Source organism: Mchenga conophoros, linkage group LG18 (genome assembly GCF_057382185.1).
Source record: "Mchenga conophoros isolate Kocher_MC1m ecotype Shallow Benthic linkage group LG18, M_conophoros_male_GT1.1, whole genome shotgun sequence".
NCBI lineage: Eukaryota > Metazoa > Chordata > Actinopteri > Cichliformes > Cichlidae > Mchenga > Mchenga conophoros.
The window spans coordinates 4,257,327-4,273,257 of record NC_140543.1 but is presented as its reverse complement, the minus strand read 5'-3'; the positions used below and the strand labels follow the sequence as shown (position 1 = coordinate 4,273,257).

General features: G+C 41.4%; 1 protein-coding gene across 1 annotated transcript in view; it reads right to left on the bottom strand.

The window, feature by feature from the left end:
• The window catches only part of myo10 (myosin X), a 127,765-nt gene that overhangs the window by 14,124 nt on the left and 97,710 nt on the right, over positions 1–15,931 (bottom strand). Inside the window, exons 20-23 of the mRNA XM_085253476.1 lie at positions 6,077–6,201; positions 5,793–5,907; positions 471–577; positions 151–369 (exon numbers count right to left, since the gene is read on the bottom strand). Of these exons, the coding sequence (XP_085109602.1) occupies positions 151–369; positions 471–577; positions 5,793–5,907; positions 6,077–6,201 (566 nt within the window). The remainder of the gene's footprint in view (positions 1–150; positions 370–470; positions 578–5,792; positions 5,908–6,076; positions 6,202–15,931) is intronic.

Here is a 15,931-nt window from a genome sequence, read left to right as displayed (position 1 = left end):
GTCCAGATTTCTCTCTCATTTCTTTTCTTTTAATTTAAAAAAACAAACAAAAAAAACAGTCATTTGCAAAAACCTACTTTCTTTTTGCACAATAACTTTTCATTTGGCTGTAGCTATAGTACCACACGGTGAATAAACTGAGTAGCCCACCTCTCCATCTCCTCCATCCACCTGCGGCGCTCCTCCTCCTCCTCCTTCCTCCTCTCCTCCAGCATCCGGCTGCAGGTCTGACGAGCCAGCTGCCCTCGCAGACACTTCTGGAAGGTGAGCGCTGCCCAGCGGAGGAGCAAGAACTTCCTCCTCCAGTAGAAAGCCCGGTAGTTCTTCTGGATGACCACAATACACCGCAGCAGCTTCTTGTACTGCTTCCTGTTTGGAGGACAAGGACCGGGCTATTGAGCATTTTGGTTTCAATGAAGATTAAAACTGATCCTATTGAGGTTTATGATGTTTTTATTCATCGTTTGTACCTGGCCATGTAGCCTGTGACATAGGCCTGAATGATCATGGCTGCTTTCAGCACCTCCACCTCCCTCTGCTTCTCCAGGCGATGCTCCAGAGACTCCCGAAGGAAGACCTGATAGATAGGATAAAGAGACAAAAAAAAAGTGTTATTTTATTATTGTTACTGAGGGGAAGTAAGGGAAAAATCAATAATGTAACTGCTCCTCATTTCTTTCTCTTCTAATTTTGATTTACTTTTCAGGTAAAATCATGTTCACGTTGACCTTTAAGAGTTAAAGAACATCTCATGACATGTTTGCATAATACACAGCAGAGTTTAAACGTGTCATATTTACAGTGTGCAACACCAAAACAATTTTGGGGTAAAATAGTTCAAGGAAGTGCTAATATTCAGAGGGAAAAATGCATATTTGTGAGAATATGAAGGTGTACATTTGCAAAAGTCACATTAAAATGCCCCATCTCTAATAGCCACAGAATGTTCAAGTCCCAGCAGCTTAACATAGTTTGTCCATTAGTTACGCTGTATTACCCACACTTTATGAATAAAAGATTTACAAGTGAACAGAATTAAAAAGAGGCAGGCCGTTTCTTTTTCTATAACATTACCATTTAACAGACAGTCGCTCACAGAAGAACAACAGAGCCAAACAAAGCGGCCGACATAAATCAAACCCAGATCCTCCTCTCCCTTTGTTCCTGCTACTAGAGACTGCAGATTACTGCAGCGAGTGATTTCAGCTACATCTCTCCATGAAAAGACCGATCTTACGGGCACTTAGTGCAGCTGCCTGCTCCAGGAACCAAGCTGTCGTCCATTGATAGAGAAACTGGGCCCAGCGAGGGCCGCTAGGGGTTAATCCGATTAGGGAGGGAGGAAAATGAGATATGGGACGCGGTCTCAGGCGACTGTGACGGTGGGGAAATATCACGGTGCTACGGGGGTACAGGAGTACACACTGCCTGTTGATATGGTGTGTGTGTGTGTGTGTTGGCTGAGTGACAGTGTTGGATCCTCAGCAGTGAGGCAATAATGAGATTTTTTTGGGGGAAATGTAAACTTGTCAGGGTGACGTGGATGTCACTTATGAGCAGGTTAATTAACAGGGAAACATCCATTACATGCCGAACACGTGCACATGCAATACAAAGACAAGCACACAAACCACTGGTGTCTCTCCAGGAATTCAGTTTTCAGGCTGGAAAAGCCCCAGAGACAAAATTTTAAGTATCGAAGCAGATTGGAACCAGATTAATATTTATGTGAAATGTAAAAAATATTCATAGCAAAATAAGAGTACCAACAAGTACATTTACTCATCTAAAAATAACAGAAAAATGGGCTCATTAACAGCATGCTTGTGGACATGCTGCCTCTTGCACTCTCTTCCCAGGTGGCACTCTTGCCTAAATGAGAGTATTTTAAGTAATACATTTATATATTAATAGAACACATAAAATATGCATATCTATGAAAATAGAAAGATGTGGACTGTTGTTGGAACCATTGCTAATAAGGGAGCAGCTGAAAGAAGAAGTGCAAGTGCCTAAAGTTAAGTCTCCTGCTGGGTGCTACGTGGCAGAAAGAGCAACTTCTGAACACATCCCAACCTTATCCTCTCATTTTATAACACTGGTGAGCATTAACAATCATAAACTAAGGGATAAACCTGACCAAACAGGAGGGAGGTACAACTGTGGACCCCTCTGAAACCTTACGCCATAACTTTATGTGCACATCCCTAGAACTGTAACTACATGTTGCGTCAGTACAGCCTGCAACTATCCTCAGTACTGTCGACTTCCTTATATCCATTTCTGGCTACTGTTTTGGAACAATTTTTGAATTCATCAGCAAGAGAATAAAAGTAATCGCCTGAATATAAGGACTTGCATATGTCATCAGACTCCTAGAGCAAAACTGGTTGTGAGGAAATGCACAGAGAAGTGGAATAACTGGATGGACAAATATGTTTGCCTTCGACACAAAAACAAAAGCAAAAAAAAAGAACAAAGAACAAAAAGTGGCAATGCTGGAGGGAAAAAGTCGCAGCATTTCATTTGTTTCTATCATCGTCTGCAGCGCATATACAATACCGGAACACAACTAAGTGGTAATTAACACATAAATCACCATGCCAAAGCACGAATGTTGGTTATGGTGTCGTCAACTTTTGTAGATTACTTTATGGGCTATCCAAAGATTCACCAGAGAAGTCTACATCAGCTGTCACATTTTATACTTTAGAGCCAGAGCCTGAATCTGGGTGGTAAGGGTTAGAGTTAAGTTGTTGAATGAGAAAGTCACTAAAGTCACTTCCAATCTGTAGGACTAAATACTAAAATCTAGTTTACCCTTATTTCTTTCATAGTAGATTCAATGTAACATGAATGTGTTTTTCCACTGTATTTATATAAAATAATATATACACTTAATCTAAAGAAAGAAATCTAAAATTTTCCTGTGAAGTGCTGCTATCCAGGCTCATTCAGGCATTCATACAAAACTCACACATATAAGCTGCAGAAAGCAGCTCTTTGTGAATCTCTACAGTGCACACGCTGATCCTTTTATTAAACAACCTCCAACATGAGCTGCACATGCTCAGAACGCGCAGCCTCGTGTACAAGTGCACACATTTGCATCCCAATAAAATGGGCGACTAATCCTTTTTAATCATTACTATGCTAATTAGTGCAACAAAGGCCTCGCTAAGCCTCGCCGCGTTTTGATTCTTGCTGCTGGGGCCTTTGGGGAACACCGCTTACCGTCCCAGGTCAGGCCCGTGGAGAAAACTAAGCAGTAGGAGAAGAAAGCAGAGCCACATCTTTTCCAGGAAATTAAGTTTAAGGCGGTAAAAAAGCAAGACATAAGTCTAAGACAATAGTCTGGACATGTGCTGAATGAAAAGAGCTGCAGGCCTCCTCGATGTAAATCTCACTGCGAGAGGCAGCGGGACAAAGTGGACAAATCCCTCTGAGGGAGATGGAATTGATTTAACAGTTTACAGGCAGTCACAGCAGCAGGGACGACTCCATGGTTCAGTGGAGAGTATGGTCTCAGGGTTAGAAGGTCTACAGAGGCCATTCAGGCTGAATGTTTTATAGGAGATTTCAAAAAAGGTCTTCCAACCAATAAGTATGCGGTGAGTCACGAACAGCTGTGTAAATCTGGTAAAAGGTGGCAGACACCCAAAACAAAAGAGAAACCAAAAAACAAAACATGTTTCTCTCAGTCTTTTAAAATCTGTTACAAATACGTTAGTAAAAAGTATATGAAATAAAGCAACCACTGCTATTTATAGTAGATTGTACATATATTGTAATATAATGGATATTTTTGATGACTAAATAATCTCCAAGAATCTTTTGGGTAATCTAAATGTTGTTGTTCTGAAGCATAAACCATTATGAATCCATTTCATCTGCTTTGATGATAACAGGTGCACTGGAGAGGCAACAACAAGAAAACCCCAAAAAGCGAATGGCTTGACAGGCGATGGCTACACACCACTGTGCTCATCCCTCCTGACTGATTCTCTCTATTTTTGCTTTTTGTTTGTGTCCTCGTCACTGCTGGTAAAGCGAGACGGTATCTGCAGCCCACTCAGGTTGAACGGGTAATCCAGCTCCTCCAGGACGGCTCATCTATATGTGCTGTCAAAAGAAGGTTTGCTGGGTCAGCACAGTCTCAAATGTGTGGACGAGATACCAGGAGGTGGACTGCTACATGAGGAATAGTGGAAAAGGCCACAGAAGTTCATCAGCCCAGCAGCTCTTTTGTGCTATATATGTGTCGTGAATCCATCTCATCTGCTCTGATGCAAATGAAAGCAGATAAAATATATATGGGTGCACTGACACCTGTAGTCATAGAAAGGCTCCATATAAGCACCGGTCCACTTAACAATTTTAAGTCTATTGTTATTCCTGTGACTGTAATAACATTTGTTATCCTCAGTGTGTATTTTATTTTATTTTTAGCTAAATAGCTAATTTTACTTGAAAATAATGAACAGAATGTTGAAAACTGTCAGTAACATGAAAATAGGTTTTTAAATGGGCTACATGTAGTGGAGGGATCCATTAAATATTCAACCAAAGACACACTTGTTCCACCTCGCCGCTCTAACGGGGTATTCACAATTCAGCTTCCTGTGCCATCGTTGGTCCTGGATGGACACTGACACACATACTAATGACCACTCATCCGTTCGTCTGTCCACCCACGACCACACTTATCCTTCACTGCTGTCACCTCCTGCAGCATCACACGGTCATGCTGTGATTAGCGATCTGTATCCCCCATCTGTCATTTCCCCTCAAAACACAGACACACACACCCTGGCAGTAGGTATATTCTTCCTGATCCGGTGTAGTGGAAGCAGGAAGCATTAGACTGAAGACTGGATCCAATAATTGTTGGATTCTATGCTTCAGGTGCTCTGGACCTCAATATCTCACACACACACACACACACACACACACACACACACACACACACACACACTCTGCAATGGTGTCATAGAGCTGAGTTTCTACGGTGTATGAAGTCAAATTAAGCCTTGAGGGGAGCACAGAGCAGCCAAAATGGATTGGCATCCCCCAGCAGTGATGTTCAGTCTGCATCCAATCATATTTCAAGTTAGCAAAGAGAATACAGAACAACCGGTATGGAGCCAGATACATTCAGGAGCTCAGACAGGAAAAAGTCAATTACGCCACCGAGAACTGAGCAGAAGGCATATAATTCACTGCTGACAGAAAGGGAATGCAAACCTGTAAGTAAAGACTGAGTTATTATATAAATTATATTTGTATTGGAGAGCCTTAAACATAAAAGATGTTTGGAACGGTATCGTTTTCAGAAACACTTTCATCTTTTAAGACCAAGTTTAAACTAAACCAATAAACAGCAAGCTCTATGGTTAAGCAAGACTTATATGTTCAAAAGGACCTTATTGGACAACAATATAACCTGGACTGAATCTGGATCAATTCTTGAGCCAAAGGCCTCCCTGGAGACTTCTATTTAATGATCCACACAAATGCAGAGAGCTCAAATGAGACGAAATTATCAGGAGTTCAAGAAGAAAAAAACTTTAAAAAAATAAGAAAAGAAACAATGATGACTTAACCTTATATTCCTGAAAATGTGAGAAATTTGTTCTTCTTCATGAATCACTGTTTACCCAATCCACCAGGACCCTGAATAAGTGCAGTCCTGAGTTTAAAGTGCTTTCCTATACCAGCCTGCTCCACTCCGTGTGCAGGAGAGACCGGCTATAAAGTGTGGCAACAGGGAAAAACCTGGGTTACACTCTCACCTTGGTCTTGCCCAGCTGCCACTCTGCACTGCTGCTGTCATATTGGCAGAGCAGCTGGACGCAGCACCCTCTGGGGTCTTCTGAATTCAACAAACCACGCATCAGCACCTTGTACCTGAAGAAGTAAAAGCAGGGGTGAAGGGTTTTTGCATGATTTTTAATGATTGCTTTGTTCTTTAATGTCTGCATTTCAAGAACTGAAATGACCCTGCGCCTGTTTTGGGGTCTGACATTTTTGGTAGAGCAGTGCTTATGTATGATTGCACAGCGTAGTGGGTACAAACCTCGAGCAGAAGTCCTGAATAGTTCTCCGGACAGGGAAGCCGGTGCGTCGAATCTTGACTGTTTCCAACATGCCGGAATACCTGAGCTGGTTCAGAACCACCGTCTGGTCAAAATGATCAGGCATCTTTGAAGAAAAACGGGAAACATATTCAGATGAATGTCTCTGTGTTCAAGTAAAAGTAATATTGTCTCGAAAATCAAGCACAAACAAACATCAACAGATTGAGCATCCGCCTGCGTCCTGCAGCAACAGCTAACGATTTTCATTCTTTGACGACAGAACACTTTAACAACACAGCGCACATCTATTGATGTTCCCCTACAAATCACTCAATGCTGCTTTCATAACACTGTTACAACAATACTAACAAAGTGAATCGCCTTTCACATTGCGACCTTACCACTCAGCATGGTGCTCGGTGACGGGGATATAATGTTTTTCACTGCAGTTTTGATTGATTTTGCTTTCTGACTTATTTTCTGTGTTTGCAGCATCGTGTGATTTTGATGTATTTTGTTGTGTTTCACTGAGGTGGTCATTGCTTTGTGAGTGTGGCTGGCAAAAAACGTTCAGAAAGAGTAGCAACACATCACATGTGAACACCATGCCAACCAGATAGCAAAACAGCCGATGCACATAAGCTTGCTAAAGCTGGCTAACACTTAGTTCTAAAGTGTTACCTTGGTATAATGTGTTTGGTTAGCTGTAGGTAAGTAAGGCATGTGCACACTTACAGATAGCTTTATGAATTCTACACAATAGATTGCAACACAAACTGCACACCGAAAAATGCTTTAGCTCAACTTAAAGAAACACAGTGGCTTTCTAAAATTTGGATATTTGACATATCAGAGATAACATGCTTGCTCTACACACAGGCATAATTGTTTCTGGACATGCTTCCCCCTGTTTGCCCAATGGCTGTATTCTGGTTATACTCCTATATAAAAGCAAGGTTGCCAAGCATCTACATCATTTTGTAGTTAAACTGCAGTCCTGCATTAACCGCCCAACTACTTTTGTTTCAGATCTATGAGCTTCAGGCTGGTCTGAAACTGGAATTTCTGTGTATATAGATCAATCTATCAAAGGTAATGGCCATATTATCACTAACACATGCATTTCTACCTTCACTCCATTCAATGGCAAACACACTTTACCAGTACTGTACTGTACCATGAAGGGGTGTGTGTGTGTGTGTGTTACTCACATCTAAGTTATTTGCTAGCAGATAAAATTGACCAAAGTTTCATGATGTTCAGAAAAGGCAGACATTTTTAAGTCCATGCCTTCAAAATTCAAACTATCTATATGGATAAACTGAAGTGCAGGTTAGAAAAAATACATACATTCTAGAAGATTTGTCCCCTGTGAAAAGCACCTTCTTATATCACAGACATGGCAACATTATCATCCACTGGAGTCACGTTTCACTTTGCGTCACAAATGCAGCTCTTTGACTTTGGTTATCTGGCTCCTCAGAAGCTGCATGTTGTTAGATTGTGTACAGCAATCTTATCACAGCTCATTTGTTTGAAACAGCAGTCTACTGATACAAACTCAGTTGATGTGAGAACAGAAAAAGAAGCAAAACTAGGCAATGAAAGAAGCTAAAAATCCCCAAGAATGAATCCTGGATAACTGAAACAATCCACCCATATCACATGACGTCTGCAGCTAAGCCTCATGAAACTTCAGTCCCTTTAAACTCTCATGTACACGCATCCAACTGCATACCAGCCATTCAAAAGTCTGAACTCTGAGACAAAGAAATGCGTATGACAGCAGCAGCCAGCAACAAACCAATCCCTCCCCTCTCCAAAAACACACTTGGCTCTGAGATACCATTATTACTTACAGAAGTGCATTCAGAGAAAGCCATTTTCCCGGGAGCCCTCTCACCCTGTAACCTCGGTGGGCGTAGAGGGGGACTCCAAATAAGAGGGTGCTTTCATACTCGATCGTAATGCCCCCTTTATTCAGCAACCGTCTCCCCTGATAGCCCGCTGATAGTCCATTTGAGCAGTTGAGATGAAGGCAGGCCAATTCACCACCAGATCTTGACTGAATGATTGAATGGCGCCCTTTTTACTGCCACTGGTTGCAGAGTGCACCTTATTAGCATAATTTGCATTTGCATACGGCCAGGCTGTGGAGGTACAAAGCCAAGCGGTGTCGGGAAGCTGCCTCCTGGCTTTCTTTGGCCCCACTATCGCTTCCTCTTTTTGCTCAGCTTTTGGCTGCTTCTGGGATGTCAAATACAGCTTTGTCTGGATGCTCCTCTGTCTTGTTCTTCTTCGGCTGTCTGGCCAGCTTCAATCTGTCTGTTTTCTTTGATTTTTAAGAAGTTCCAATATGTTTCCACTGGCATTTTTTCTTTTTTTCTTTCTTTATCAGAAAGAAGGTCAGAGAGAGACTTTCCTACTTTCTTCATCACTTTTTCTGTTTTAGAAAGATTCATTTTTTCCTTTGTAGTCAGTATTTTTAGTGCTGAATGTAAGCAAACAGCTGGAAAGGAGAGGAGATAATAGATCAGGTGAAATTATATCCCTACAGAGGAAAATACACCAGGCTCTCACACAGCTTTTGGTATTACACAAAATCACGTGAAAGCATTTGACACATGAATATAGCCTTTAGGTCTCACAAAATAGGGCAAGTGTCTGGACATTTTCACATAAACAAATTATGTTTGGTATAATTGTTTGGAAAATTCTCCCATTTTTCCCTCTCTGGAGCCAGGAGCCAACTGTTTTTTATTACTAAATCAACTTTAATACATGGCCATCCCTTGTATATGAGGCTGGTCTCATCCCAGTCTGAGGATGGCTGTTACGCCTTAGATTTAACAAAGGGGAAATGTACCTAATTTCACTTGGATATAAAATAAATCATTCACTAAACATCAAATTTTTTGAGAAGGCTGCCAAGTTATAAGGATACATGTTTTGGGGAGAGTTACCAAGAATCTAACAATCCATCAGCCCAGAACAACAAAAGTGACATGAATCAGCTATCAGGGGAAGGCGAAGCATCCCAAGCCTCCACAGGTGCATGACAACAAAAGCCTGAAGGGTCGATTCAGTAACTTTCTCAGCCCAACTTTCCAGCTAAAAGATCCCAAACTCGGAGCATTCAGCTGGACAAAAGGAGTCGTGGTAGTCGGCTCCCAAGGGGGTTGGGAACTGGCGGGGGTTAAAAAAGCAAACAAGGAAAAACAACCAAACTCAGGATGAGCTGTCCATCCTTCAGTCCCAGTGACAATGTCCAGAGAGCCGCATTTCATCATAACCAGCGACTGCTCCATCATTTTTTTAATAGTCCTCAGGATAAGTGCAGTAAAAGTCACAAAACCACTATGTGGCTAAGATATGGATATTTGAAGCTGAAACAGAACGCACAGCAGAAACATGAAAACAAAATCAAAAGAATTTGCAGCTGTGCTGAAGCCTGAGATGTCAAAATGTCCTTTCTCGCCTTCATGAACTACAATTGTTTCTTTTTAAAAAAAATCTAATTAATGACAGAATGAGATCTGACGTTTACTTTGATAGAACAAAGGAACCGTTACCTACTGGCTCATAGTTAAAGCTTAGTGTTTAAAAGGTTCATCTCTATAAACAGACACAAATGAACATGCAGAATATGATGTTAGAAGCTTCTGGCTTCCATTTGTTTTCCTGATAAGATAAGATAACGTTTATTAGTCCCACGTGTGGGAAATTAGTTTTGTTACAGCAGTGGACAGTGCAAAGGTGCAACACTGGAATAAGATATCAATAAGATACTGTACACAATAGAATAGAATAAAATACAATACAATACTATATACAATCGAATAAAATAGTACAAAATAGAATACAAATGCTATATACAATATGAGTACAATACAACGATGTACCCAGGTTCTGTTGGTAGGTGCAGGTACACAGGTACAGTGTCTGCAATGGTTCCATTGAGCTGAAATTATAAATCGTAAATGTTTGGTGAGCCCAGGGTGTAAGTCAGGTGGATACCTGATGGGACCCAGAGTGAGAAAAGGTTTGTTGTTAATCCAAGTTTGTTTTTAGGTAATAAATTAAACTCTCATTTTGACAAAATGTTGGGTTTCTAGAATATTTATGAAAAAAAAGGAAGAACCTCTTAAAGTATGGCTGTAATACATGTTTAACTGTGTTGCTCTGATATAAAGCTGCAGTTCATTGGCCACAGGCAGCAGTAATTGAATGATGAACATCATTACTCAGAAAGTATAAAAATAGGACAGAGAAAGACTGACTGCTGTTACAGTATTTGCTGTAGTCTGCACTTCAAAGTCCAGATTCTTCGGATTAAACAGCAAATTTGACAAAATCTAAACCAAAGCCTTCTAACAGCTTATTTTGTCCAATATAAAGTCCACAATCCAAAAGCATTCAATGTACAGTGGCTTTAAAGCAAGCAATCCAAATGTATTTGAAGCCTTTCCATCTTTGCAAGGATCAACATTCCTGCTCTACTGAGAGGAATGAAGGCGTCAAGAGCCCCAAAACCTCTCTTTGTCAGACGGCTCTTTTCCTGTGAGCATCCAGGTCCGCCTGTGGGAGCCAGCTGGATTATCACTCACTGCTCAGTGGGGGCTCCTCCAAAGAGTTTTCGGGGAATCCCCGGAACAATGTTTTCACTCACAGGTGGACATAAATCCAGCCTAAATCCCTGACCCTGCTGGACTTAGAGTTAAAGCACTTTGAAGAAGGATTGTTGTGGGTTTGCTTTTCTTGGTTACATCAACGGCACAAAAAAAGGTAATGCAACTGAAATGAAACTAATAAAACAACTTTTCCACTAGTGGCTCATCTTTGACAAATCCTCTTTTGGAAAATATCTGTGCTGATTTGAACAACACTTCTTAGCCCTCTCTCATGTGAGTATCAGTTTTAATGAACCCTGAACCTGAGATCCAGCAAATAGGTCTGAGCTGTATAAGAGCCCTGATATACTTCAAAAAAAGAGAAACCATTAATAAACCAGTAAAAAAATGTGTAGCCTGATGCAGAAGACATTTCAATTATCAGTTAATCCATCAATTAGTTCACTGGGTGAGTGCCCGGTCAATGCATCGTCTGAAAGCAGCGTTTAAAGGCCAAAATCTCATGGTGAGATCATTTGTTTGGTCTAAAATCCAAAAGGACTCAATCTCCAATGATATGATTATAACAAAAGCAGCAAATGCTCACATATAAAATGAGTCACGCTACAAGTGCATTCTTAGCAAACACACAGTCGTTTTCCTCTTCATTATTCTGCCATTAACTAAATCAAACCTTACCATTGTTTTGTCCTTGAACATTGATTCTAACAATCATCACGCACTCAAAAAGCAAAGGCTTTCACTCTTCCCTCTTACCTCTCCAGTGTCGCTTCCCCTCAAAATGCACTGTGCATCACTCAGGGACTAACAGCCTTCATGTCCAATTAATGAGACGACAAACAGAAAACATCAGAAGGGCGATGTGTTCCTCCAGTGCACGGCTTTATGAAGTTACAGAGGAATAACGACACTGATGGGAATAATTCCGGCATTTAAATGAATTAAGGAATGCATGCTTGCATCTTTTTCTGGACAGAGTCGTAACTAATATGCTCACAGATACTTGGACTACAGAAGAACACAGATCAGCCTAAACAGATTCACATGTTTGTACCCAAACTTTAGAAATGTATAGATTGATTCTAATTGCTGCTGCACCCCACTGCCTGATTAGGTTAAGTCTGTAGTTGAAGCACTAAAAACAAGTTTAGACATTAAAATACAAGAATTGAACCCATGTGTCCCTGGATATTATAATATATTTGTCTGCAAAAAGTGGAAATGAAATCTGCCTGAAAAGCCTGAGACCTGCTTTGTGCATCTGTCATGTAGCCACACACACACCAATGCATCGCCCCTCATACCACAGCACTAAAACCCACCGCTTGACATTTAATCCCCATGCAACAAGCAAGTACTTGAACGCACCACTTCCCATTCAAAGCCTGCATCAGGGTCTCACCTTGCATCGTAGCTCCTCCACGCCACGATCTTTCAGGGTTTTTCAGATTAAAGACAATTGACAGAAAACTTCCCAAAGCTGCTGTCCGTCTCCCCGTCTCTCTCCTCAGACACACACATGCACACTCTGCCAACACAGACTCTAACAAAGGCTTTCAATCCCCACAACTCCACTCCCCCCTTTTTTTCTGTGTGAGTGGAGAGAGGGAGGGCCACGGTTGCCATGGTGATGCATCTCCTGCTGAGGCTAATTTGTGCGGGCCACTTGTCGGGCCTGACGGAGTGTGTGTGTGTGTGTGTGTGTGTGTGTGTGTGTGTGTGTGTGTGAAGGGGAGAGAGAGCAGGCTGTTTACTTTCAAACATGGTGGTGACTTTTGTGTCCGCTCAGCACTGAGATGCTGCCTCAGACTGGATCCTTGGTACGACCCAAAGGCACTGCAGTGTTTCAATTATGATAAACTTCACATCTAATCATGGTGTGTTTCTAATTTCTGCTCCTCTCGTCACAGAATCCACACTGTAACATTGTAACAAACCATGATAAATGTTCCTTCAGGTGTTTATGCATTTCTTTTAAGCTGGAATGGTTCAGTTGTTTAATTACCTTAATTTTTCAGACCCAGAAGTTGCCACTTCAGTAAAGCTCATTAGATGCCTGCACACATTCTGTAACTCCAAATCTAGGAGTAACAATGTTTTCCTCTGGCATAAATGGAAACATAGCAAAAAGACAAGCTTTTTTCTCTTCATTATCCCTCCATTAACCAAACCAAACCGTATTACTGCTTTGCCCTCAAACATTAATTATAATAATCATCACGTACTCACAGCGCAAAGACTTGCAGGCTTTTCTGTGAACTTGGGGTCTTTAAGCCTTCAAGCCCAATTAATGAGATGACAAACAGGAAACAGAGTGGCGGTGTGTTCATCCAGTGCATGTCTTTATGAAAATACAGAGGATTAACACCTTTTTTTTTGGGATACCCATTTTTCTACAGAATGGAAACATTAAAGGCCACAGTCTGTGGTTTAAACTGATTACTACCAGGAATTACAAGATGTTCAATATACACGTACACATACAGGAGTGTGTGGAGTGAAATTTGTCAAAGAAACACGCGATGTGCAGTCAACACAGGTCAGGCTTGATGAAAACAAGAACTAAAATCAATAGATTGTGATCAGCTTCAACTGTTATTACTGTCACTGTCACAGAGAGTGCAGACACACAGATACTATAAAGCTGGCTGCAGAGAGGGGCGGGGATGCTGTGGTAACGGTCGACTGCATTTGATGAGTGAGGATGATGAGGGTGACAGCTTTTTATGAATTTGAGGTGATGCAGCTCACAGACAAAAAATGGAATATGTCTGTGAAAGCTGGAATCTGAACACGATCCTTTTATCCAACAGAAATCCTTCTGTCATCTAATAGGCAGTGAGGGTGTCACAAAAAGGACCCCACCCACCAAAAATAGTGGCTGGTCTGGTGTATTCAGGGAAAACAAAACAGTTTTATATGTTAGCTCTGCTGCGTGTGACTGCATTGCACTTTTAAATAAAATTCTGTGTCCACGTTTCAGGCTTTAACATTTTGAACAGGGTGATGTTGTGTTTTGCTGCAAACTGAATTGAAGATTTGTTGCTTTGCATTCATCCAATTAAATTAAGTTTTCACAGTTGCTAGTCTGTCAGTTCACCAGCAACACTGACAAAGTCTTCAAACGGTTCATGCAGAGATGCAAATGTTACAATTTCTGTTTGAAAAAGGGAAGTAATGTTGACACCATATCTTCATTGGGGTCACACTTCCTCATTTTACTATAGATAACTTGTAGATCTGCGTGCTGCGCCTGCTCTGGACCAGTCTGTGGTGGCACGGTGCCAGTGTTTCCATTTAACATACTGGCTGTTGGACTCAAACACAGAGCATCAAGTGTTAAAGAACCTTAAGATTATGTCTATTTGAAAATGTCCAGCATATGCAAATGCATTTTATATGCTGATATCGCTCCTCGTTGTATTCAGAGCCAACGGTCCCTTCCATTATGCATTCAGTCTATATATTGATATTTCCACAGACTCCACTCACCATCTGCAGGAGTCCCATTGACCATGCAGGTCTATTCAACAAACCATTACATCACTGCAGCCAAAAAAGCTCTTAGTTTACAGCTAGACTTATAGGAAGTTCCTGAAAATCTTCCTGAAAGTCCTAAATGTTGAAACAGGGAGGGAATGTCTTGCAGCAAGAGCAATTTATTATTTAATTGCTTTTTTGTAGAATGAGGTTTTCACTTTCAGATGTTTGAGACTTTTACCGCTGCTCATATGAACACACTCACTGCATCCCTCCACCTCTCCCCCACCGCCCTCTGACACCTGCTCTGAGTCAAACGGCAGATGACAGGGACGCCTCTCGAGGGCTTTTTAGGGGCCACGTGCCGTGGTGCTCTGACCCCTGTATCCCCCTGGGGAGCGGCTGATCCTCTCTCCAACTCGTTTCCCCACTACATTAAGCTCCACTCAGGAGTCATCACCCAGCCTTGTTTAACATTCGATCAGAAGAGGAGTCCAGACGTTCGTGTTTCGCCTCATAAAAACACGCCGGCTGTCCAGCTGGACTCCCAGCGGACAGTCAAGATACTCCGTCTGTGCTTCTTACCGCTGCATCTTTGTGTATAATATAACCTTAAAAGCTTTTCATGAGAACATCGTGTAGTGTGTTTTTTGGTATAAGCAACAAAGAGATCTGTGATTTGTTCATTTGTTTAACAGTATGGTCTTAAATTGGTGGGTTTTTCACTCTATGCTACAATTTTGTCCTGCTGTTTTCTATAACAAATATAATGTCTCTCAATATACAGTCAAAAAAGTACAACGTTACTGCTTCCATTAGTTTCCACGATCTTCTGAGCAAATTCATCCCAAGGTCAGACTCTGCAAGCTTAGTGTGCAAAGATAGAGGTGAACATACCATAAAACCTCTGGAACAATTTCCTTCAGACAGATGAGACCAAGGTGAAGATGTTCGCCCTTCCATTATGCACAGTGGCACGTTTGGTGAAAACCAAACCCTACGTATCAGCACAAACTCTCATAGAGATCAGTCACAGCACAGACTCAACCTGAGTGAAATACTGTGGTGCAACCTGAGCTGTGCATGAATGAAAGCACAGAAGAAGAGTGGGCCAAAATTACTCCACAGGGATGTGAGAGACTGATAAAAGTCATAACGCTGCTTCAGGTGGTTCAACAAACTACTGAATGAAGGGGTGTGATTAGCTTTTTACTTCCTGGTTTAAAAATCTCAAATATCTCAGATTACATTAAGTAAAGATTAAATAAAAAAGAAAACATTTTTATTTAGTTTATAGATTATAGGTTTTATTCCAGTTACACTCACTACAGTTTTCCAAGGAAAAATATAAAAATGCATCTTAACTCTCATGGCAGCAACCATCTCATATGTACTGCTGATGCACAAAGAACAGACAAACTCTCTTTGAACACACAACACACACACACACACACACACACAGAAACAGAAGCGCCCACTGTGTGTGTGTGAATCAGACGACTTCCAGAAACGACAGAGGCACTTTCATACACAGAAATGTTCACGGTGACGGTGCAGATGCACCACATCTGCGTCACAAACCTCCGAGTATCCACGTCCAACTTCGCCACAGCTTCCCAGCAGAGAAATAAAGGCTCAGCAACATAAAGCGAATAGTGTCACTTTAAATACCACAGCTGTGCCATAAATCTCAGAACTGATATCAGTTGGATTTGTCAGCAATGAAACAGGACCCACTTCAGA